The 23594-nt window shown below is 45.3% G+C and overlaps 2 protein-coding genes and 2 pseudogenes across 2 annotated transcripts; 3 read left to right on the forward strand and 1 right to left on the reverse strand.

Moving 5' to 3' along the window:
• Window positions 1-592: 592 nt before the first annotated feature.
• On the forward strand, window positions 593-1332 carry LOC136503129 (NDR1/HIN1-like protein 1; annotated as a pseudogene).
• A 1341-nt stretch (window positions 1333-2673) lies between these two features.
• Window positions 2674-5409, forward strand: LOC136506200 (F-box protein At1g47810-like; annotated as a pseudogene).
• Window positions 5410-7194: 1785 nt separating this feature from the next.
• Window positions 7195-11288, forward strand: LOC136503130 (uncharacterized). Its single transcript, XM_066498305.1, is given in 7 exon segments — window positions 7195-7227; window positions 7488-7717; window positions 7962-8874; window positions 8987-10536; window positions 10603-10845; window positions 10922-11039; window positions 11241-11288. Coding segments are annotated over 7 exon segments (3135 nt in total).
• A 3721-nt stretch (window positions 11289-15009) lies between these two features.
• Window positions 15010-16628, reverse strand: LOC136502872 (uncharacterized). The gene is made up of 5 exons (XM_066498124.1): window positions 16575-16628; window positions 15774-15830; window positions 15641-15692; window positions 15325-15564; window positions 15010-15239 (listed from the first exon to the last, which is right to left on the reverse strand). The coding sequence occupies exons 2-5, from the start codon at window positions 15776-15778 to the stop codon at window positions 15111-15113; spliced, it is 426 nt and encodes a 141-aa protein (XP_066354221.1). The 5' UTR covers window positions 15779-15830; window positions 16575-16628; the 3' UTR covers window positions 15010-15110.
• Window positions 16629-23594: the final 6966 nt, after the last annotated feature.

The following is a 23594-nucleotide window of genomic DNA, read 5'->3' on the forward strand; positions in this document are numbered from 1 at the left end:
AATTACCTTTCATTTTCAAAGGTCTGCAAGGAGAGTAATTGCAGCTACATTCTGCTTCCAGATTATCCTATAGATGCTGTATTTTTCGCTTCCAATTTTACCAGCGCTGGCAGATATATATTTCTACCATATATTATACTTTTGTAAGCGTTGTCCGCCCCCAACCCCTCCCGCTAATCCTGCCCCGTATCATGCCCTTCGCTAATCCTTCCAGACTCGTTTGAGAAAGATGTAGCTTTTCCAAAGCCAACAGCACCTTGTGAAGAAGCTTTCTGAAAAAACTCACGTAGTATAAAATTAAAGAGAGAATTATTTATTTAGCACTAAAATAAATCAGTCTTTTTGTATGTAGCACTAAAAATTTTAAATTTTTTTTATCTAGCATCGAGTTAAAATTTTCTTCTCTAAATAGCACTGCCGTCCATTTGGGCAACATTTCGTTAGTTGACTGTATTGACCGTGACACTTTTCTCCCTTCTGCTTATCACGCAGCTCGTCTCCTCTCCGACCACGTGCGCGCACAGTCCTAAGCTCGCTAGTAGCAAGGCAGCTGAGCTCCCAGTCCCAGTCCAGCACACAGTTCTAAGCACACAGTCCTAAGCGCACAGTCCTAAGCTCGCTAGCCAGCTGAGCTCCCAGTCCCAGTCCAGCACCGCAGCAAGACAGCAGGTCGTCGGTCTCGTCTCGCCATGAGCAAGGAGAAGCACCACCGCGACTGGATCCTCCGCCGTTGCTGCGGCGCCATCGCTGCCTGCATCCTCACGCTCACCGTGGTCGGCTTCATCGTGCTCGTCATCTACCTGGCGCTGCACCCCTCCAAGCCGTCCTTCTACCTCTAGGACGTGCAGCTCCGGTCCATCGACCTCAGCGACCCGGCGCTCTCCCTCGACCTCCAGGTACGCACAGCGTGTTAGCTAGCTAGTCTGATGCATGCATTTGGCCACCCCCGGCCGATTTCGTGATGGCCGGAGGACGAACTAACGCACGGTACCTGCCGAGCTGCCGGCCGACACCACGACGACGACGCAGGTGACGATCGCGTCGCGGAACCCGAACGACCGTGTGGGCGTGTACTACAAGACGCTGGACGCGTTCACGACGTACCGCGACGAGCCGGTGACGGTGCCGGTGTCAATGCCGTCGATCTACCAGGGCCACAAGGACGTGTCGGTGTGGTCCCCCGTGATGTCGGGCGACGCCGTGCCCGTGGCGCAGTACATGGCGGACGCCATGAAGCAGGAGATCGCAGCGGGCTACGTGCTGCCCCATGTCAAGGTGGAGGGCCGCGTCAAGTGGAAGGTCGGCAGCTGGGTCTATGCTATGATTTTTTGAAAGTTGTTTTGTCGCGTGAGAAGACTCAACTTTCAAAAAATCATAACTCTTCAATACGACGTCGGATGAAGATGATTTTTATATAAACATTGTAGATCTCGATGATATCTACAACTTTCTAGTTTTAAGTTTTTTTAGTTTGAGGACGTTAAGTTGCTCAAAAAATAATATAAAATTTCAGCATCATAATAACGCTTGCCGCATTAGAAAAATAATATATTTTTTGTATGGAGTCAAATGAAGATACTTTTTATACCAAAGTTGTAGCTCTTAATGAGATCTACAACTTTATAGTTTTGAGTTTTTTCATTTGAGGACGTTAAGAGGCTAAAAAATAATATAAAATTTCGGCGCCTCCCAAAAATAGAAAACCGCTTTTGAAACTAGCCGAGGACTAAATTTGTCCGGTTTTGATAGTTGGAGGGTGTTTGTTACCCGGTTTCATAGTTGAAGGTTGAAAATTGAACTTTAGTGCAAGTTGGAGGTTAGAAAGTGTACTTTACCCTTTAAAAAATGGCTCCTTGTAAAGAGACTGAGGAGCCATAGCTCTTTTTATAGCCGGAGGTAAAAACTGTGGCTTGTCCTCACGAATGTAATATAAATTATTACAAAACTCTTACTAAAGCTGTTTTTGTCAAATGTTTTCTAAAATAGTTTTAGTTCTACCAAACGTTTTAAGAGGATCATACCAAACAGACGTAACAAAAGCGTGGCCTGACTTGTGCCTTTGGGCCTTGGGCAGGTCACAGAAAGGATCCTGAATTATGCACGGGGGCCCAGTTGCGCTGCAGCTCCACAGCCCAACAACATCGTGTCGTCGGCTCGTCGCTCCCGAACGCCCAAAACCCAACTCACCGCCGCCGCGAATGTGACCGGCCAACCGATGGCCGCACCAGGGCCTCGCCGCCTCGCGCGGGGCAATGGAAGTCCTCAGTCCTCACCGCGTTCGGCGACAGCGCCGATTGTTACGCCGCCGGCTAGGGAAGCAACCACGATCGCCCTGGTAAGCCGTTTGCGCCTTCTCCGATCGCGGTGATCTAAGGGTTGCCGAAAAATTTTGCAAAACGCTTTCATTGTTATTTAGCAATTAGTGTCTAATCATAATTTAATTAGGCTTAAAAAATTCGTCTCGTAAATTTCGTCTAAACTATGTAATTAGTTTTATTTTTTATTTATATTTAATGTTTTATACATGCATCTAAAGATTCGATGTGACGAGAAATCTTAAAAAATTTGGCATTTTGAGAGGAAACAGGGCCTAACCTTTCCTTCTGTGGCCACCTCGTTGCGCTCCTCATCACAAATTAAAGATCTTTTTTTTTCTCCCGATCCCTCCCAGCGATGGCGTCGTCGTGCAAGCCGCACGCCGCACCGAAGAGCCGCGCTCTCCCCTAGTCCAACATCGGCGCTCTGCCCCTGGACCCCCTGTACGAGATCCTGCTGCGCCTCCCCGCCAAGCTCCTCTGCCGGCTGCGCACGGTGTGCCGGTTGTGGCGATCCATCCTCTCTGACCCGCATTTCGCCGCGGTCCACGCCACGCGGCACCCGGGGCCGCTCATCATCGCCGCCCTCGATGAGGAGCATGATGTGCTCGTCAACATCATGGATCTGTCCGGGCAAATCTTAAAGCAGGTGCGCGGCGTGCCGGGTCAGAGAGTCGTGAGCACGGCCCTCGACCTCGTCTGTCTCAAGAAAATCGATAGCATAAACAGCAGGTACCGATGTTGGAACCGGTTTTTTTTGGAGACGTGCGTTACATACCAGATCAATTGCTCAACCCAGCAACTGGAGCTGTGTATCAAATACCAGACGGCTTTGCCGAAGAACATGGGGATGTCGCATCGTACTTGCATTCAGAGACCAGATATCTGTTTGGTCAGGTTAGCAGCACAGGGGAATTCAAGGTGTTCCGGAAGCTTTTCCAATTTTCCCTTCAGTTTGGAGGCAGGCAGCTGTTTGAGGTCTGCACAGTCAACTGTAGCAGCTGCACAGGGTGGAGGGCAGTTGCGCCCCTCGAACAAGGCATTCAGTTTGGTATTTTCACTAGCGTGGTAATTAATGGAGTCATCTACTCCCTATATTTTTATCCGCATCATTATATCACTAATGATGACCGAGTTACTGAGGAAGACTTGATAATTACATTTGACCTCGAAACTGAGAAATGGGGGCCATTTATGCGAGCACCCCCCCCCCCCCCCCCCCCCCCCCCCCCCCCCCGATCAGCTTGCCGGATGCTGCTGCTCAGGTGTCCAACAAGGACCTTCCAAATATAAAGCAGCTAACATTAGCCAACCTGAATGGCTCTTTAGCTGTTGTGCATGGCCCAGCTCCCAGTATGGACTTTTGGATTCTGATGGACTCTGCTAAGGGTCTCTGGGTCAAACAGTATACTATACAGTTTGAATACTATGCCAGATTTCAATATGTGCATCCATTGGTGGTATTAGGCGACGGAAGGGTGGTCCTATATAAAGAAGACGTGGTTTTTACAGATTTATGATCCAAGGACCAACACACTCACGGATTCAATGGAGGCGCGCCATTTTTCTGCAGTTGCTTTGTTAGGAGGAAATCTTCTAAGCTTCGACCTGTTCGCTGGTTGGTTTCTGGACTAATTTGAACTGGCTGGTGCTGGTTTGTTGTGAGAGAAAAACACTGTTGACTGGCTGGTTTGGGCTGGCTGAAACCAACAAGCGAACAGGGTGCTTATAGTTTGTGAGTATTATAATGATGTGAGTGTTCTACTATGCTTTTATCTGTTTAAGTCTACTGTACCGGTTTTTATTCGTCTACATGTAACTACATTAAGACATGTTTCTTCCGTTATCATTTACCTATGGAAAGAAGTAGTCTACTTACGCATGCTTAGAAAGTACTCTGCCCTTTAAAGGTGCTCTCTGTGTAGAAATTGGTAGTGTTTCTGATTATTGTTCTTGAAGATCACAAAACCATTCACATCCCTTTTTTTTGTCAGTATGCCATTTAACGATGTATGATCGAACAATCTTTTCCTAATGTTGGTTTTGCATGGTGCTTTTTTTGAACGAATGGCACAAGGCAATGTCAATTTCATTGAATAAGACAGATGTAAATACAAATAAGTAGCCCTGGAAGGCTACAAACAGAAAAAACAACACAAACAACACTAGCAATACACCCAGGGAGGCTGGAAGAAGCAACAACCTAAATGCAACGGATGTGCAACATCTAGAAATTCTTTACTGAAAAAAAGTTGTTGAAATGGGCCTCTTGAGTTTGAGATTGTCACAAACATTGTGCTTGAATGAATAATTGTAAGGGGTCTGTTAAATTTAGAAGATTGTGTGTTGCCAGATCATGTTGGTTGACTCAAACAGTGTACCCGTGAATGAGGATAATCCATCCTTTTAGTTTCATTGTGGAGCCTTTAACAATACTATTTCGCTGAACTTGCCATTTTACTTGAAAGCTCTTGAATAGGGAACCCTCATATTCTCATTGTTTGATGTAATATATTTGTGTATTTGACATCCCTTTTCCTCTGTTCCATGTTCAGCTATTTGTCGCTGGGCATAATTTAGGGCAAACATTCTTACCGACATAAGCTGCAAATGTGAAGTTTAGGATACTAGTAGCTTAGCTAATAATAGGATAGAATTCCCAAATCTAATTTGGTAAGAACAGACCGGATAGCTGATAGATTGAGATTTGAAGTGTTTATCTTCTTGTTGGACAAGGTCAATTTGACTCTGAGCTGAACACCATCAGCTAGAGGAAGAAATTAAGAATTCTGTACCAAGACTAAATCTGGGATTCATATATGCCACAGAGCAGATTTGTGTCGTTTTGGTTTGATTCTTCCATTATTTGTTTTCAACTCTTCACTTGTTTATTTCAGGCTATGCCAGGGTTGAGTATTTATGGCCAAAATCATATAGCCTGAATTCTATCAAAATCCTTTTATCCTCTTATCCAGAAGGCTCAAACAGTGATGACTCTTATCGTGAGCAGCTATGCCTTACCAAATATCTGAAGGAAACAACGAATTAGGACTTCTGGCGAATACTGTCAGCTTTTCCATAAAAACAATTGATGTTCTGCTGCTGTGTGTACTTGACAGAAGCTCATGGAAATAATCCTTTCTTAGTGCTTATGCATCTTGGATGATCTTTTTTTGGCTAGGCTATATTTTTTATTGCATTACTGCTCATTGTTACGTTAGGCGACTTTGGGACCGCTTAAAATCACATCTGCGGTCGCCCCACCGCGAAAATTGATAACACCGTGCCAAACACCCCACCGTAGTCGACGATTGTTTTCACTGCCAAAGACACAATGAGCGTGAGATTGAATTAGCGTTCGCGTTTTCTGTACCACGCGGTGGACATGCCATGCCCTTAGTGATACATATTGAAATTATTTGGTTTAGTACTATTTGTAGTTCCATAATTTTCTATAGTAATTGCTTTGTTGTTGCATTTATGATACCGTCTCTTCCATTTCTAGAAAAAAAAAACTATCAGCTCACTGTTTTACTAGGGAATAATACCATTTTGCTTCCGACCATGGAGGTTGTTAATCTACTTGCCCTGGGTAGCCTTGTGGTCGTAGCCCAACATGTCTGGGAATTGGTGAAACAAGATCTTGAAGCTAAAGCCATTCTTTTTACCTTTATATGTCTAGCAGATATTCTTAAAAGAGTAAACTTCACAAAACTACAACAATCTGCGTCGTTGTTTCAGAAAACTACAAGAACTTTGTACCTTTGTTTAAGGAAACTACAGACTTCTGTGCACGGTCCCACCTGTCAGCTTCATAGTGATCCTTTCTCATATCTGAGGTTAACTGGTCGGGCCAACCACAAAAGTTCAAATAGTTGTAGCTTTTGTGAAATTTACTCTAATAATCATGATTGTCCTTGCCCAATCAAACATATGCTAAGGGGGTGTTTAGTTCGTGAAATGAAAATTTTTGGATGTCACATTGGATGTTTCGGAGATGTCGGAAGGGGTTTTCGGATACTAATAAAAAAAACTAATTACATAGCTCGCCTAGAAACTGCGAGACGAATTTATTAAGCCTAATTAATCCATCATTAGCGCGTGTTAGTTACTGTAGCACTTATGGCTAATCATGGACTAATTAGTCTTAAAACATTCGTCTTGCGATTTTTAACCAAACTGCGCAATTAATTTTTTTTCGTCTATATTTAATACTCCATGCATGTGCCGCAAGATTTGATGTTATAGTTTAGGGTGAAAATTTTTTGGAACTACAATTTTGGACTGCCACAGAACCAGGGTGGTCCTTCTAGACTGATTACGTGTACAACATAAAGCTTATTCAATGCTTCATCCACAGCAGAGACATTGTTACTTTGTACTGCAACCATATACAGCTTCACAAGATGCAGTTCACCAGCCTGTCCAGAGATTAAGAGAAGAATTTGAGGCCAGAATTTCAAAATGAGATTACATGTTCAGAAAAGCAGTAAGTATTCATTCAGATACAAACCTTGTGCATTGTCTACAACTCTGGTATGGTCCAAGCGAAGCACAAGCACAATGCAAGTGTCAACTCCTAGCTGCTCAGAGTATTCTTTCGCAGCCTGCGGATGTGACATGGATTTGATAATAATTAGTAGAACCAACAATAAAGAAGTGATAGGCTAAAAGGCATAAAGGTTACAGTACCTGCACAATAATTTGAAGATTTCCCCGCACATTGACCTGCAGAAGGTCCTTCATGCACTCTAATGCCCACTCTCTTGAAAGGGCGCCAAAGAACTCCACACAGTGCCTGCGTAGAAAGGTTGTTAATGTATAAGACAATAACAGTATATTTGAATATAGTTGAAGAGTAGTACAAAACTGTGGCTCAATGGCATGGACATTAACAATGACTCGATGCCAGGTAATTCCTAGTAATGCTGCATCACAACATTTAAGATTAGTGAAACATAGAAACAAAGATAAGAGAACAACAATCTTTTTTCTCAAACATGCAGGAGAGCTGCGTATCATTTCATTAAGAAGAAAGGGACATCTAGTTATTTGCCACTCTTACGGAGGTCGCCTCTCTGATTGTCAACTTTGTGGTGGCAACCTCAAAAATGTCCTAGAAAATAGTAACTCGCATAATATTTTGCCATTTTTGCTGACGTGGCATGCCAGATCAGCCAGCCAGCTTGGGAACGGGCCGTTGACGCTCGAAGACCAAAGGCAAAAGACCATTCTGCCCCCGCCGTGTATTGCTTAACAAGCGCCGTCTCCTCCCATCTGCTCAGTCCACTCGCTATTTTCCCGTCCCTCCCCTTTCATTCCCCGTGGCGGCGCGAGCTTGAGGCGGGCAAGCGGGAGCTCGGCGGCGGCGCCAAGTCGCAGGATGGCACGACGCCTGCAAGGTTAGATCTACTGCCTTCTTCTACCTACGCGCGGCATCTGTGAATGGGGGGATTCCTGATGCTAGGGTTTCCTAATTTTCGTGTGTTGATGTAGGATTCGGATGTAGAGCAAACCATTAGCCATGATGGTGTGGTCTCCGTGCCCCCCGTGGTATGTTTCATTGTTATGGCATGTATGTGAGGGGATCCCGTATGTGAGGGATGTCCTAACTCCCAATTTGTTTGTTTTGCTTGTCACTGTCAGGATTAATCCTGGCAATGCTTTTAGAATCCATGTTAGCATTGATAAATACACTTTGGTTAACGACTATGGAGTGGTTGACCTAGATGCTCAAGAACATGACCTGTGGTTTGACAGTAGCAATGTGTACACACTGAATGGCTTTGTAGATGATATGGCCAGCAAGATCATTTGGGGCCGCAGTCAGCAACTGCTTATTTGGGGTGTTGACATTGACAGTGGAACAGAGTGGAAGGTTACTAGCAGTGATCAGTTTGAGGAGATGATAATGTCTAGGATGGATGAGAAGGTAATGCATGTTAGCTGTGATGTTGTTGAGAAAGATGCAGTTGGTCTGAATGATGTTGTTAGCAGAGCAAACAAAGGTGGGTCTTCTACTATTGCTGCCCAATCTGGTGTGACAAATGCAGGACATGCAGAGAATGCAGAAGCCTTAGGTGACACTTGTAGTACTCCTGAAGAAGGTAGAGCTGAAGAAAATGTGGTTGATTGGAACACATTGACTATATTGGCTGATGAGAACTGTGATGGTGAAGCTAATGCTGTGGTAGATGAGGATCAAATCTATGAGGCTTTTGGATTCAAGGTAGCAGATGAGGCTCCTACAGATGAGGTTCCTATTCCTAACATACCTGCTGATGTGGAGGATGAAATGAATGAGGCAGCAATCCCTGTTAATGATGACCTAGGAGATGAGCCAATGTTTGGTTGGGATAGAGACAACCCTGACATGAGTGTTGGGACACTGTATCCTTGCATGGATGATTTTAGGATGGCAATTAAGCAGCATGCTATTGTGAATGAGTTTCAATTGGGGACAGGGAAGTCTGACAAGGAGAGGTTTAGGGGCTACTGCAGTTCCAAGGGCTGCCCATGGAAAATTAGAGCTAGGACACAGAAGGATGGCAGTGTCAGGGTACCAATACTAACACTTTTTTTGTCCTTTTGATGTAACCTTATTTCTGATATTTGCATGTTGTATCTGAATTTATCTTAACTATTTCTGACATTTCTTCATGTATGTGCAGATCCAAATCAATAAGGGTACCCACAAGTGTCCTTCAAAGAGTAGAGTTCTTAGGAGGATGGCATCCCAGAAGTGGATTGTTGAGAGGGCTATACCACTATTGAAGGATAGTCCAGAGATGGGTCCCAAAGCTGTGAAGGAAGAGTTAGAGAAGAAGTACAACATAAAGATTTCATATCAGACTGTATTTTATAGGAGACAAAGGGCTGCAGATAAATTATTTGGTAAGTGGGATGATTATTTTGATTATTTGTTTAGATTCAAGGCTGAGATTGAGCTTAGGTCTCCTGATAGTGTAGTTGAGATAGATACAGTTACTGTGGAAGGCAAGGTACACTTTAGTAGATTTTTTTGTGCCTTCAAAGCAAATATAGATGGATTTAGAGATGGCTGCAGACCCTATATTAGTGTAGATTCAATTGCTCTCAATGGTGAGTGGAATGGCCACATGCCTGCAGCCAATGCAATAGATGGCCACAATTGGTTGTACCCAATTGCTTTTGGCTTCTTTGATTCAGAGACCAAGGATAATTGGACTTGGTTTATGGAACAGTTAGGGAAAGCTTTAGGGCCAATGAACCACTTGGCTATATGCACTGATGCCTGCAAAGGGCTAGAAGCAGCTGTGAAAAAGGTTTTCCCTGGAGCAGAGCAGAGAGAGTGTTTCAGGCATCTCATGGAAAATATGAAGAAAAGGTTTACAGGAAATGCCTATGCCAAGTACATGTGGCCAGCAGCAAGGGCATGCACAGTAGAGAAGATCAATAAATTGATGGACAAAGTTATTGAAGCCTATCCAGGAGTTGTTCCATGGTTGAAGGATCATCACAGTTTACTGTGGGCTAGGAGTGGATTCAAGGAAGAGATCAAGTGTGACTTCATAAATAACAATTTGGCTGAATCTTAGAATGCATGGATCTAAGCACACAAAGATCTACCATTAGACATTCTAGCTGATGCTATCAGGCATAAGACAATGGTACTTTTTGAGAAGAGAAGGAAGATATCCAAGGCCCTAAAAGGATTCATACTACCAGCAATAATTCATCAGCTAAATGCAGCCTCAAAGGGACTGAACCATCTGAAGGCAACTAAGGGTGGACCCAACCAAGCAGAGGTGATAGTCATGTACAATGATGAAGTTGTCAAGAGGCATGTTGTCTACCTAGACCAACATGAGTGTACATGCAGAGAGTGGCAAGTGAGTGGCAAGCCCTATCCCCATGCACTGGCAGTCATAATAGCTGAAAGGCAGCCAAATATGGAGCAATATGTGGATATGGCCTACTCAGTGCACAAGTTCCAAGCAGCATATGCAGGAATGATTCCTGTCATCACTGATAAGAGCCAGTGGCCGATAGTTGAGAAGGGATTCAAGCTTCTTCCACCAATTGGGAAGAAAAGAGGACTTAGGAGGCAAAGGAAGAAGATGGTTAAGGGATGCCTGGAGAGAAATGGCAAAGCCACAAGGCAGGTTACTTGCAAGGGCTGTGGTGAATTAGGCCATAGAAGGACCAGTTGGAGGTGCCCACTAAGTGGCACTAAAAAAAGGTAACTTACTAACCTACCTTTGCTGAAATCCTTTCACCATTGTTAACTAACCTAATGAAATTGCAGGAAGAGAACAAGAAAGACAAAGACCAAAAAGGGGCCAAAGAAGGGTGCTGACAAGGAGTATGAACCTGCTCCAGCTAGTGAAACTGCAGCAGCACCACCTAAGCCTTCACCAGCTCCACCAACAGCAGCAGCACCTGAGCCTTCACCAGCTCCACTAGCAGTAGCAGCACCATCACCAAGGACTCCAAGAACAAGGGCAGCAGTAGCAAGGGAAAGAGAGGCAGAGGAAGCAGCAGCAGCAAGGTAAAATCTGAACCTAAATTGTGACTCAGGAACTTGCCATCTCGACAACAGCTCACTAAACCACTTTCAAATGTAGGAGGTTGAACTTGGAAGCTCCACAACCCCTTGAAATGATCATTCTAGAGGCTGAATCTCTGCCAAACCCTGCACCAGCCAAGAAGATGACCCCTAGGAGGGAGCAGCTAGCCACAAAGGTGAAACTGATGAAGCAATGAATCCTTGTGATCCATATTTTGGGAACTTTGTTATGTCATTGAAAGGTGCATGAACAACTTGTTATGGTATTGTAAGTTGAATGGACAACTTGTAATGTATTGCCTTATAGGCCTGAACAACTTGTGATGACTTTGCTAGGGTTGTGTCATATATGCAGACTGAACTTGCTATGTATGCAGACTGAACTTGCTATGGTTGTCAAGAGCATATCAGTGGTCTTGCAGTGATTATTTTTTGATATCATGTACAAGTGGAATAACAGAAACAATATTCCATTAACCATTCAACATTTTCACACATATATGCCCACTGATTGGTCAGACTCATACTAAAACACAGAGCTCATTACTCAACTAAGATACAGCTTGAAGTAGTTCAACTAACAAACAAGGGAACTAACAACTAGTGAAACTAACAGAGAACTACTACATCACATACATAGCTCCAACCACTACACCAGCACCCATGACCACTACACCAGCACCCATGACCAAGCTCAAAGCCTTCACTGCGCCAACCAAAGCATCCAGCTTCACCTCCATTGAGTTCTTCTGCACACGCACCAGTGCCCTTGAATCAGCTTCTTCCTCTACTGCGCCATATTGTTCTAGATTCATCACAATCTTCCCCTGGTCCACCAATATGGCCCGGTACTCTCGCTGCCACTCAAAAAACCTACAAGATCCTGGAACCTAAACACATGGAAACATATTTGATGTGACAATCGATTCAAAACCCTAACAAATCGGAACCCAAAGAATGTGGCTTACCCCTTGCATGTTCCTGGGACATTTGAAGAAGACACGGCCCTTGTTGCCTTTCTCATCTGTCTGGGCCACGAGCTCGAGCACCCTCTGCAGTCCACACTCCTCGCACATGATGAGGGGGAGCCCTGTCTGCCTCCCGAGTGGGTACTCCTCTATCCTATCCGGCAGCTGTGGACGCCTATTGCGCGTTGATGAGCTCGCTCGACGGGACATGGCGGCTAGGGTTGGGGAGGGCAATGGAGGGGCGGCGGCGACCAAGGACGGGGAGACGAAGGAAGAAGAAGAAGTGCGGAGAGCAGCGAGTGGACTGAGCAGATGGGAGGAGACGGCGCTTGTTAAGCAATACACGACGGGGGCAGAATGGTCTTTTGCCTTTGGTCTTCGAGTGTCAACGGCCCATTCCCAAGCTGGCTAGCTGATCTGGCATGCCACGTCAGCAAAAATGGCAAAATATTAGGCGAGTTACTATTTTCTGGGACATTTTTGTAGTTGCCACCACAAAGTTGGCAATCAGAGAGGCGGCCTCCGTAAGAGTGGCAAATAATTAGATGTCCCAACAACACTCAAACACCCACAATACTCTAGAAGGCTAAAACAAAAACTGAAAAAAGAATGAAAGTAACGTGACCGAACAACCACACTATGGTCCTGAGCCCCTCCCAAAAGACCTTCCTAGAAGCTCCTGGAGGCCCTTTGCTCCAACCGAGCACCAAAGGATGCACTCATAAGTGACAGCTTGCAACACCTTTGTAATGTTTGGAGTAGAGCCATTGAAAACACAATCGTTCCTGTGGTTCCAGATTGCCCAAGCAACTGATATTGCCAGTGAATTGAACCCTTTTCTATAGTCTTTGTCACCTCTTTAACTGCCTGACACCGCCAGCTTGAGAGAGTTGATGGTTGAGATGCAATGGAGACCAAGCCAATTTTCTGCAAAATGAGGTACCAGATTTGCCGGGCCAAAACACACGAAACCAATAGCTGTTGTAGGGTCTCCTCCTCTACAAAAGGCGCAAGCAGCTGGGTGGAGGAGCCCTCTTTTAGCGAGTCGGTTTACCGTCCATCAACGATTCTTTACTGCAAGCCAAATGAAGAACTTGCAGCGAGGAGCCCAAGATTTCCAAATTTGTTTCCAAGGAGCAAAACCAAGGAAAAAGGCATTGTAGGCCGACTTGCTAGAGTAGGAATCGGGCCTAGCAAGCCTCCAAACATGCTGATCGACAACATTCTTTTGCAGCGAAAAACCTTCCACCAAGTCCCATAGAGCTCCTCTTATGTCACCTACCCAACGACGGGCAACCAGGCTTCGGCAACCGTGTGTTGTTTAATGATCCTCTTAGGAAGAGCCCGGAAAAGATCAGGTCCAATTCAGCCATGGGTTTTCCACCCAGCTATCTATCTGTCCAGAACAATAAATTTAGTTTCCCCATTGCCAACAAAAGTTTCAACCGCCATGCTGAAAAAGGCCCGAGCAATTGGTGGCACCTGAATAGGTAGACCAGCCCTCCTTTCTAAAAAAAATAGGTAGACCAGCCCAAGGGCAAGAGGAATTGGTATTTCTCAAGCGTCCAACCAAAGCCAGCGGATACAGAGGGACCAACCTAAGATTTCCAGATTGTGGGCGCGTTTGGTTCTTGACCTGAACTGGCCACACCCAACATCAGGTGACGACGCATGTGCGGCGAGCAAAAGCTGCGCCAAGCTTTCGGCGAGAAGAGGAGAGGGAAAACACTGTGCTGCTTCCTTGGTGATTGTGGCACGCCACATATTGCCACAAGTTCGTCCGCAAAGCAAACAGAGGCTAACCTTAGCTATGACGAGTTGTGGCAGAGTCTTGAGATAAACCAAACACCCCCTATGTATGCCAAGTCCTCCACAAAGTAGTGGTTCCTTACAGATATCCCAAGATACTAGACAATTGCCACCATTTGCTTTTTCTTGACCAACCCAAAGAAATCCCCTGCGCCGTTTTTCAATAGCCTTAATAACCCACTTCTTAGGCAGATCCATAGCGATCATGAGATAAATAGGGGTGGCTGTCAAGACCACTCACAGAATGATGAGCCGACCAGCACGATTCATAAGGGACGCCTTCCAATTTGGACGATTGTCTGCTACCTTGTCAACTAGCTTGAGCAAATCAGCTTTGCAAGGCTTCTTGATGCCCAAAGGAAGTCCCAAATAGGTGCAGGGAAGTCCTTAATTTCACAAGCAAATAAGGGGGTGTTTGGTTGAGCTTTTGGCTTTGGCTTTTGGCCCCAAAAGCCAAAAGCTCAACCAAAGGGACTGTTTTTGGATGCTGCTTTTTCAGAAGCAGCTGCTTTTCCGTAGTTCATTTTTGAAAGCTGGTTTGACCCTGCTTTTGGCTTTCTGCTTTTCGAAATTGGTGGAATAAAAAGCTCTTCCATAGTTGTTTCAAGAGAGATAAAGATAGAAGATATATTTTATACTTGTTTAACCAAACAGCTTTCAGCTTTTCTACAGCTCACAGCCACAGCAGCTTTCTCCCAGCTCACAGCCCACAGCAGCTTTTGCCCACAGCCACAGCTCAACCAAACACCCCCTAAGCTAGCCAGTAGCCACCAGCTCCTGATCTTCCTCAGTGCATTGCATAGGAGTAACTGAGCTCCTTTCAATGTTAGTAACCAGCCCACTAACCCAGCCAAAAACATCAAGCAACTCCCTGATGAGGGTGAGATCATTAGCTTTCGGCCGAAGGAACATCACCACATCATCAGCATAGAAGGAAATACAATGTTGAGTTGCTGTATTGCTAAAGGCTGTAGGAAACCCTCCAGGGTGGCCCGGCTCACTAGAGAATTCAAAACATCCATCACCAAAATGAATAGCATTGGCAAGAGGGGATCGCCCCGGCGAAGGCCAGAGCGGTGGATAATGAAGTCTCCAGGTTCTCCATTTAATAAAATCTGAGTTTCACACGGCCGAGAAATACGAGAGTAGTCATATGGTGACTCATACTTGAAGCAAACAAAGCACGAGCAGAATAGCACTTTAATAGCAAATGTTTCAACAATGCAAGATGATGAAACCTACAGTGGACCATACTGACAATATTGATATAAGTACAGACTACGGAGATATCAAATTAGTCAGCACAAGCAATGGAATCACATCATTTAGAAAAAGACCACATCACATTATCAAAGCAACATCCCTGCACTTCATCTGCTTGTTCATTATTACATCACATTCAGGATGCATGATACTACATCAGAGTTTTTTTTTTCATTTTTGGGAAATACTAGCTTGTCATTTCATTAATCAACTACATACTGGTGGGCTGCAAGGTTTGCAGAGTGCTTTACGTGGAAGTAGAGTTGTGAGAACCTGCTGATCCATGGTAACCACAACTTCCACAAATGGAATGGCTTCAACCGAAATGAAATACTTCTACAATAACAGAGTCAGTTAGGAATAACACAAGTAGATGAAATCAAAGAAGTGAAGCAAATTAAGAGAAATAATATTTGCATGCCTGCACAACATCAACTTTTTCTTTTATTTCCTGCAGGCGTGATAGGCGCGAATTGCTCTTTTGGGAGAGTTCCTGCTCAAGTAACTCAATACGCAGATCTAGACTTTCAATGAGCAGGACAAGTTCTTTGAATGCCCTGCCATGCTCACTTTGTTTACCCATCCATCTACCAGATGACCCACCATTGTCGGAGAATCTCTCTGGGTAGCATGCATCAGTGTGTGACGAACGAACAAGGTCCTGTAAGAAAGTAATGAAGATGCTCAGCATTTGCTAAAAGAAAATATCATTATGCAAAATAAATCGGTCCTCTTACACCATACAGATCCATCTCACTTGAGTCCCCAAACATGTCAGAGTCAGACTGACTGCATAAACAAAATAAAGAGATCAAGGAAAACAGTCTCCATGACATATTGCTTATAACTGATATTGAATTAGAATGCTACCACATTTGTCCAGGACACGGTACAGTCTCATCCGAGGGCTTGAACAAGTCAGACGGACTGCATAAACAAAATAAACAGATCAAGGAAGCCACAGTATACATGACCTATTGCTTAGAACTTGTAGTAAGATAAGAGTGCTACCATGTTTACCTATGACAGCGTAGTACAGAGCATAGCCAGCAAAGGCTCAAGCCAACCGATTTCTTTAGTGCCATTCAGGAAAATTTGCTTCTCCAGGTTTGTGCTGATGAAATGGATTTGAAACCACCATCAATGTTAAAAGAAGGGCTGTTAAATAGCATGAGACCAGAAGGTGTGGTGTCACTGCAATATGCAGGTGACACCATCATTTTCTCACCATGCATCTTGCATACTTGGTTGCCTTTAGGTGAATTAGCTATAAAATATCTCGGAGTGCCGCTGCACTATGATAATGAGAATCAGATTCAGAGAGGATGCGCAACCTATAAAGCCTAATGTCCTTTATCAATTTCCTAAACGTGCCACCAATCTGATAAATACTCTAATGGTTAAATGCTTCTTGACTGATGAAGAGGACTCCTTAATTTGGATATAATTTGGATATCTCCCACAAATGGGATTTACTGCTCGCAATCTCTGTACAACGTGAGCAATTTCAGCGGTGTGGTGTCTATACACACCCCTGCAGCATGGTCCTAAAAATAACCACAATGTCCCACATTGCCCAGCCGTAAGGGAAATGAGCTAGAACACTTGGTTTAAAACAGTAACCAAGTGAGTGGGGAGAGAGGGGAGGGGGCATTGCGGCAAGGAACTGACCTGGTCACCGGCGTACGAGGGCGCTCTAGTTCGCCGGAAGGCTGGTCTGCTCGCCGGGGGAGCACGCGAGCCACAGGCGTACACCGCCTCCGCCGCCTCGGACCAAACCCTAAACGTTACCGCTTTTAGTATTCACGCCGCCTGTAACATGTGAGCTCATAAAAACCAAAGTGGTAGTGTGCGCGAATACGGAAAGCCAAAGGATGGATGAATATGCATATATATAATACTCCCTACGTGCTGGAAAAAAATACAATTCTAGCATAGCACAGTATGATGGTTTAGTATCCTAAATTCGATCAATTATAGATAAAAAGTATTAATATTTATAATATTAAATAAATATTATTATATTAATTACGAAATATATTTTTATAAATTATTTTGGAGTTGTAAATGTGAATAGTATTCACTAGAAATTTGGTTAAACGTGAACCACTTTTGCTAGCACGCAATTCGTAGCTGCGTTCTTTTCTGGACAGAGGGAATATACAGTAGTATCAGCTCACATTAATACTACAGTGTTTATAGCACTACGAGGCCTGGTTAGGGATTTTTTTTAAAAAAAAAGAGAGGCTTGGTCAGGTATTGTGCCATGGCTATATACACGCATACAACAGCTCATGGAGAACAGCAACAATAAAAGAGACTTGCCTATAGCTATAATTGAGCATTTTAAGCTATGAAAATAAGTTAAATGATGGGCCCACAAAAAGTAGGATTTCCATTTATTTGAAGTCATTTCATACACATCTGCCAAATCCACAAATCGTATAAGTTAATTAATATCAGGCTCAAGTATTTGTAACAAAAAAAAAAGAGAAGCACCTAATAAACAGTGTAAGAACTAAGAAGGCGGTAAAACCATTTATGCAACGATAATGATCAGAATAGGACATCCATCCGCCCGGACACATCCGTTGACCCACTCCTATCCGCTCTCGTTCAGAAGGCCATATCCACCACGCTATCATAACCTATGCGTCTGACTCCACCGCGCCGCCCGCCCACTGCTCACCATCTTAGCGTAGGGTCGATCGCCACTGGCAGCGCTGTTGCCTCCACCGCAGGGGCGCCTCACCACGGGGGACCGCACCGTCCGCCCTATTGCTGGAGCCGCGTAGCTGCCTGTCTGCTGGCACCCCCCCTTGCCACTTTGTGGCATTGAGCTCCATGCCAGCGTCGAGCCGTGTCGATGAGCATCCATTTCGTCCGAGCAGCAAGTAGATGTTGCACTTAAAAGCGTATGTTATAAGTGTATGTTTCAAGTGTTTTAGGTATGATGCAAGTGTTGGTCGCAAAAAAGAAGGTATGATGCAAGTGTTTTATACAAATGTTGCAAAAGTAGATTAGGATGTTGCATGTTGCAATGGTTGTACACGTATGTTGCAAGCTTCTGTTTCTAATGTTCCATCTGTTTTTGAGACGTATGTTTCAACTGTGTTTATCTGGATGTTGCATGTTTCACACATATGTTTGCCAGTGTTTTCTCTGGATGTTGCGTATGTATACAATGGTTTCAAGTATTTTCAGGTGTGTTTTGCAAGTGTTTCAGAGCATGTTTCAAATGTTTCATCTGTCTTTAGACATATGTTGGAAGTAGTTATATTTGGATGTTTTAAAAGTAGATCGGGTGTTGCATCTTTCTCCTCGCCTTCTGCTGCCTCGGAGTGTCCTTCCGGCGCCGGCTAGGCATCCATACGACGCCGCGGCCGGGTCCTTCTGAACTAGAGGCGCTGCCCCCGCCCCCTCTTCTCGTTTGGGCGGCACGGCCACACGTGGAGCGCGCGAAACAGAGTGCAAGCGCGGGTGTCCGGACGTCCGGGTGCTAGCACTGCTGTTTATGCATCTAACTTGCCGAGTGAGATGGCAACAAGTAAGGGCATGTTTGGTTCTTTTTCTTGCCTTGCCTTGCCTAGCCTTGCCCAGCCAAGATAGTCATTTTGACTCTTCCTTGCTGGCAAGGAAATCCTTGCTCACACAGGTCCCGAGACAGACTGTCAAGAAATCCAAACAAGCAACTTTATTGTACATTCTCGCTTGGCAAGGTTACACAGTATAAGTAATCATGGATCAAGCAAAACGTTAATGTTTATGATACCGGGAAAGTATGCTTATTAATTTTTGGTGAGGTAAGCTTCAACTAAGAACGTGTTTGGTTTGACCTTTTCAGCCGATGGGTTTACAATGTTTTTAGGTCCCATTGGTTGTTTGGTTGGACCGGACCGCCGCAAACGTTCACAGCGCTATACGGACCAGTAGAACCTCGTCACCGCTAGCTACCTGCTATACGGTGTCAACCTATGCCCAGCGAGTCGTCTCCCTCACGAGCTAACCAGACAAATATGGTAATGACTACACTGTAACCGACAGCGTTGTCAGCTAATTCTATTACCACTCCCACTCTAGTAGCTAAACCAAACAACACCTAGTTTACAATAGTTTCTTCCAGCATGCGGCTCAAATGCTCAATGGCACGGTGATACTGTATCACAACATATATGAAAGCGTATTCCTTATTTACGCTTTCCCACCTCTAATTATCAGCACAAGCACTAACAATCTTTATGCGTGCAAGTTATTAGTGATGCGAAGCGGCGGAAATGAAAGTGCGGGATTGTTAGTGCTAAATCTTCGAGGTAGTTCTTGGGCTCTCCTATCGCGGCCAGACCGACGGTGGACCTAAAAATAACCGGTTGAAATTTTCGAGGTAGTTCTTCGATGCAGTTCTAACCTTGATTGTCTCTAGCCTGATTATTTAGATGGCTTTAGTAGCATTCTTCCGGTCTTGAGTTTGACTCTCCATGGGAGAGAACGTCGACATGGGGTTTAAAATACCCATGACTCCCCCGCCCTTCCTTGGCCCAAAAGTTGTCTCTCACCACCCGTGGCCGACGGCAGCCTGCCGCCTCACCATGGGCAGCGCCAGGGGTATGCCCCTGTATGCCATGGAATACCCATGTTTTGGGAGCAAAAACAAATATATATACATATATGTATAATGGTATTAGCCCTGTGCATGCATAGAGTGCTGCCCTCATGCTCTCGCAAAGCAGCATCCACGACCAACGTGAGCGCAAAGCAGCAGCTCGCGCAGCATGCATGCAGGTGCCCAGCTAGCCTCCGCGGACGCCTCGTGCAGTCGTGCTCTCGCAACGCAAGCTTGGCAGCGGCCGAGGGGCAAGGCGTCGTCGGCCACCACAGCATGTGTGCACACATCCACAGGCCTAAATGGTATGCATAGCATGTTGGTATATTGGATGTTGCGTGGCCCCCTCGCCCCTCCTAGCTCTACTCAACTGCGCCCCCATTAGACCCTAGCGCTGACAACCAGTGCCCTGCAAAAGAGCCGTCGACGACGGCAGTTGCAGCAGAGCAGCAGCACCTGCACCCTTTCCGGCTCCGGCCGACTGGCCCTCCCCCTCAGCCCCCCTCCCAGCTCCGGCTTGAAGAAGGGTGCTAGCATATTTGCACTTTGCTTAGTACTATTGCATATTTTCTTTTTATTACTATTGTATATTTTCTTATTACTATTGCATATATTTGCATTGGAATTTTTTTACATAGAATACCCTGCTATGAAATCCTGGCTCTGCCACTGAGCCTCACCACTCCTCCCCGTACCTACCTCCTCTGTTTGGGCGGCTTGTTCACCGCGAGCCTCTTTCTAAGATTGCATGGTCCACTACCCCTAGTGTTGGGCGCGCTCAACGACGCTTAAAAGGATGCACTACTGGAAAATCGAATTGTTCTGTGGGTGAAGAATTTTTCTGTGCGTTTTTTCGGCACGCACAGAAAAAGTATGATTTTTTTGTGGGTTTCAAAATATCCCGACAGAAAAATACGAAAACCCACAGAATAATTGCATAATTTTTCTGTGCGTGACAATACACACACGGAAAAAATCAGAACTCACAGAAAAATAAAATTTATTCTGTCGGTTTTTTAAAAACGCACAGAAAAAAATAAAATGCACGCACAGAAAAAATGCTATTATTCTGTCGGTTATTTTAAAACGCACAGAAAAACAAACCCACGCACGGAAAAATAACCCAGAAGTCCTAACCCTAACCCGCCGCGGACTCGTCCGCTCGGCTCCTCGCGCACGCACGTTCTCCCCACTCCCCTTCTTCTTCCCTGCCGCACCCTCCCCTCCCCTCCCCAGCCCCCACACTCCCCTCCCCTCCTCCCGCACCCGCACCCGCCCATCCTCCGCCCGATCCCGCCCCTTCCCTCCCTCCCCTTCTTCCTCGGCGCGGGCGGTGCCGCCCCCTCCCTCTCCCGCCTCCCCTACCTTCTTCCCTGGCGCGGCCCCTCTCCTCCCGCTCCCCACCGGCGAGATTCGGCGACCGGTGCCGCCCCCTCCCTCTCCCCCCTCCCCTACCTTCTTCCCCGGCGCGGCCCCTCCCCTCCTGCTCCCCATCGGCAAGATCCGGCGGCCGGTGCCGCCCCCTCCCTCTCTCCTCCCTCCCCTACCTTCTTCCCCGGCGCAGCCCCTCCCCTCCCGCTCCCCACCGGCGAGATCCGGCGGCCGGTGCCGCCCCCTCCCTCCCCCCCTCCCCTACCTTCTTCCCCGGCGTGGCCCCTCCCCTCCCGCTCCCGACCGGCGAGATCTGGCGGCGGGGGCCCGGCGGCTGCGCACCCTAGGCGGCGGAGGGGACGGCTGCGCGGGCCAGGGGCGAGCTGCAGCCCCCTGGCCGAGAGCGCAGCGTGGCTGGGCTCCGCCGGTGGCCGGCGCCGTGCCTGCTCACCGGTGCTGCCTCCTCCCGCCGGTCCGCGTCGGTTCTTGTGCTCCATGAAACCCTAGCCTGCGGGTAACAATTCATGGAAAACTATCATATTTACATTGACAAAAAATGTGCTAGGTATGCCTTGTTAGCTGCTAGGCTTTTGCTTGCATAGTTGCATCTATTTAAAATTATGTTACACATATTTTCATCTTGTTACACATATTTACATTGCATAGTTTGTACTTATTTCAGTTTGTGGGTTGGTGATTCCAGTGCCTTTAAGTGCCAGTAAGGATAAGACCTGTGAATTTATATGATGACTAGCTCAATGCTGCGCATATTTACACATATTTACACATATTTTCATCTTGTTACACATATTTACACATATTTACGTTGCCTTTAAGTTCCAGTGCCTTATCTCAATGCTGCTAGACTCCATGCTGTTTACTCTTCTGTTACTTGATTCATTCACTTGCTTACCACATCCACTCAGTGAATTCTATCTATTTGCTCAGTTTTTTGGCAAATGATGTGGATGTTGCTTCTTATTTAATGTCTGCATGATCCAGTTGCTATATATGGATGTATACCTCATTGCTTAATTGCATCATAGTAATCTTGTGTTCTCATGATATCTGTCATAATAATTGTGTTTGTTTCTTGTAATCCTGTAGGCTAGTAGTGTAAAGCATTTTGACAGGAAGGACATCTTGTAATCTTGTTAGTGTTTGTTTCTTGTAATCCTGCATGTTTCAGATTCTTGTGTGTGTTAGTTGTTACCCTGCATCGCTATTGCTGTACCTATTTTTTACTATTTCATTGAATGTAACTAACATAGTAGTCATGTCATCCTTGTATAGGAATCAAGTGAGAAGTTAGCGATGGGTGAATTTTTTGGAATAAAGCCTCCTGAGAAGAAGGCAAGTATAATGCATTCCCTTTCTGTAATTTCAGATGCTGTGCTGCATCGTGTTATCTGGGTTTAGACATCTTTTCTCTTTGCTGGTACAGAAGCAATGTACTGTTTTTTTTATCATTAAATTTTAGTTTGGTGTGCAGGTAAAGTGTAACTTGAACTGCAGGGGGGATTTTTAAATTCCATTGCCACAGTGGTGTTTCCATTATTTAATCTTTGTATGAATGGTAATGAGTGAGTGTAGCATACTCATACATATGTGATACTGGTTTATTTAGCCATGATACTGCTTTCCTGTTTATTAGCTGTCCATAGTTCCATGGTTTAGTTAGTAATCTCTGGTGTATTTTCTATGACTGGGCTGGCGTTTGTTATATATGTTTTAGCATAGGTGAGGCGAGCTGGTCTGAACCTCATATTTCAGAAATTAAGATAACTCTTCTGAATGTACTATTGTGTATTTAGTTTTGAGTGGTACTGACTACTATTTTTCATGAGAGGAGTGAAACAAGAAGTGCTGCCATGATGCTGATAATTATTTATCTGCACTTTGCTATTTTTCCAGCGCATGGATGTTGGGTTCAGGCCGTAGGGTCTGGGAGGGATGCGTCCTTGAGGTCACACCCCTGCATGTTGGAGCAGCGCTTGCCTGCCTCCACCATTCGCGTACCTTGTGACTTTTTTTGTTTTGTACTACTCTTGAGTGGCTATGATGAATCAAGTTTCCATTAGAGAACTTCTGCACTTTAGCACCTTATGAGCTGGTACTTGGGATATTTTGTCCTGTTTGCTGCTTAACTAGGATGGCTTATACCAGTACAAGCAACCAGTTCTGTGGCCAGTTCAATTCCCATTAGAGAGAGAGAATTAAATTAAGCTCCAGGTGAAATTAAGTTGCAATTGTCATGCTGATAATGGGTAAATCTGAGCCATTTCTCGAGTTCTTTTGCTCTTGTTCTTTTGCTCCAGGTGAAATACTGTTAACCCAGGAATCCTATAGTGCATCAGTGTTATCCCATGGACTTTCATTTGATTTCCCTGTATTCCATGTGTCTGATTCTTTTGGGACTTTCAGATGCTCATCAGACTCCATCTTATCTTTCTCACCCCAACTGGATCCTGCGTTAGACTTGCCATTTGGTCTTCCAATTCCATCTCCAGCATTTCCAGTTACCATCTGCCTTCTTTTTGCCCCTGGCATTTCCAGTTGCTAGGATGCTCCCAATTGCCATGGCCATCATCAGACTTCTTCTCCCAGGCACTATCACCTCCATTTCCTTTTCTTTTGTCAAATGTATTTTCTGATTTGCCCCATGGGTCATTTTTATTTGATGCCTCAGGAGTGCTGGACTTCTTCTCCCCATTGGACAT

The sequence above is a fragment of the Miscanthus floridulus genome, chromosome 14, assembly GCF_019320115.1.
Source record: "Miscanthus floridulus cultivar M001 chromosome 14, ASM1932011v1, whole genome shotgun sequence".
NCBI classification, from domain to species: domain Eukaryota; kingdom Viridiplantae; phylum Streptophyta; class Magnoliopsida; order Poales; family Poaceae; genus Miscanthus; species Miscanthus floridulus.

Coding starts and splice junctions, on each gene's coding strand:
- LOC136502872 (XM_066498124.1), bottom strand. Junction 15,565..15,640: donor GTGAGATGGATCTGTATGGT/GTAAGAGGACCG, acceptor ACTTTCTTACAG/GACCTTGTTCGTTCGTCACA. Junction 15,240..15,324: donor AAAAAGTTGATGTTGTGCAG/GCATGCAAATAT, acceptor CTGTTATTGTAG/AAGTATTTCATTTCGGTTGA.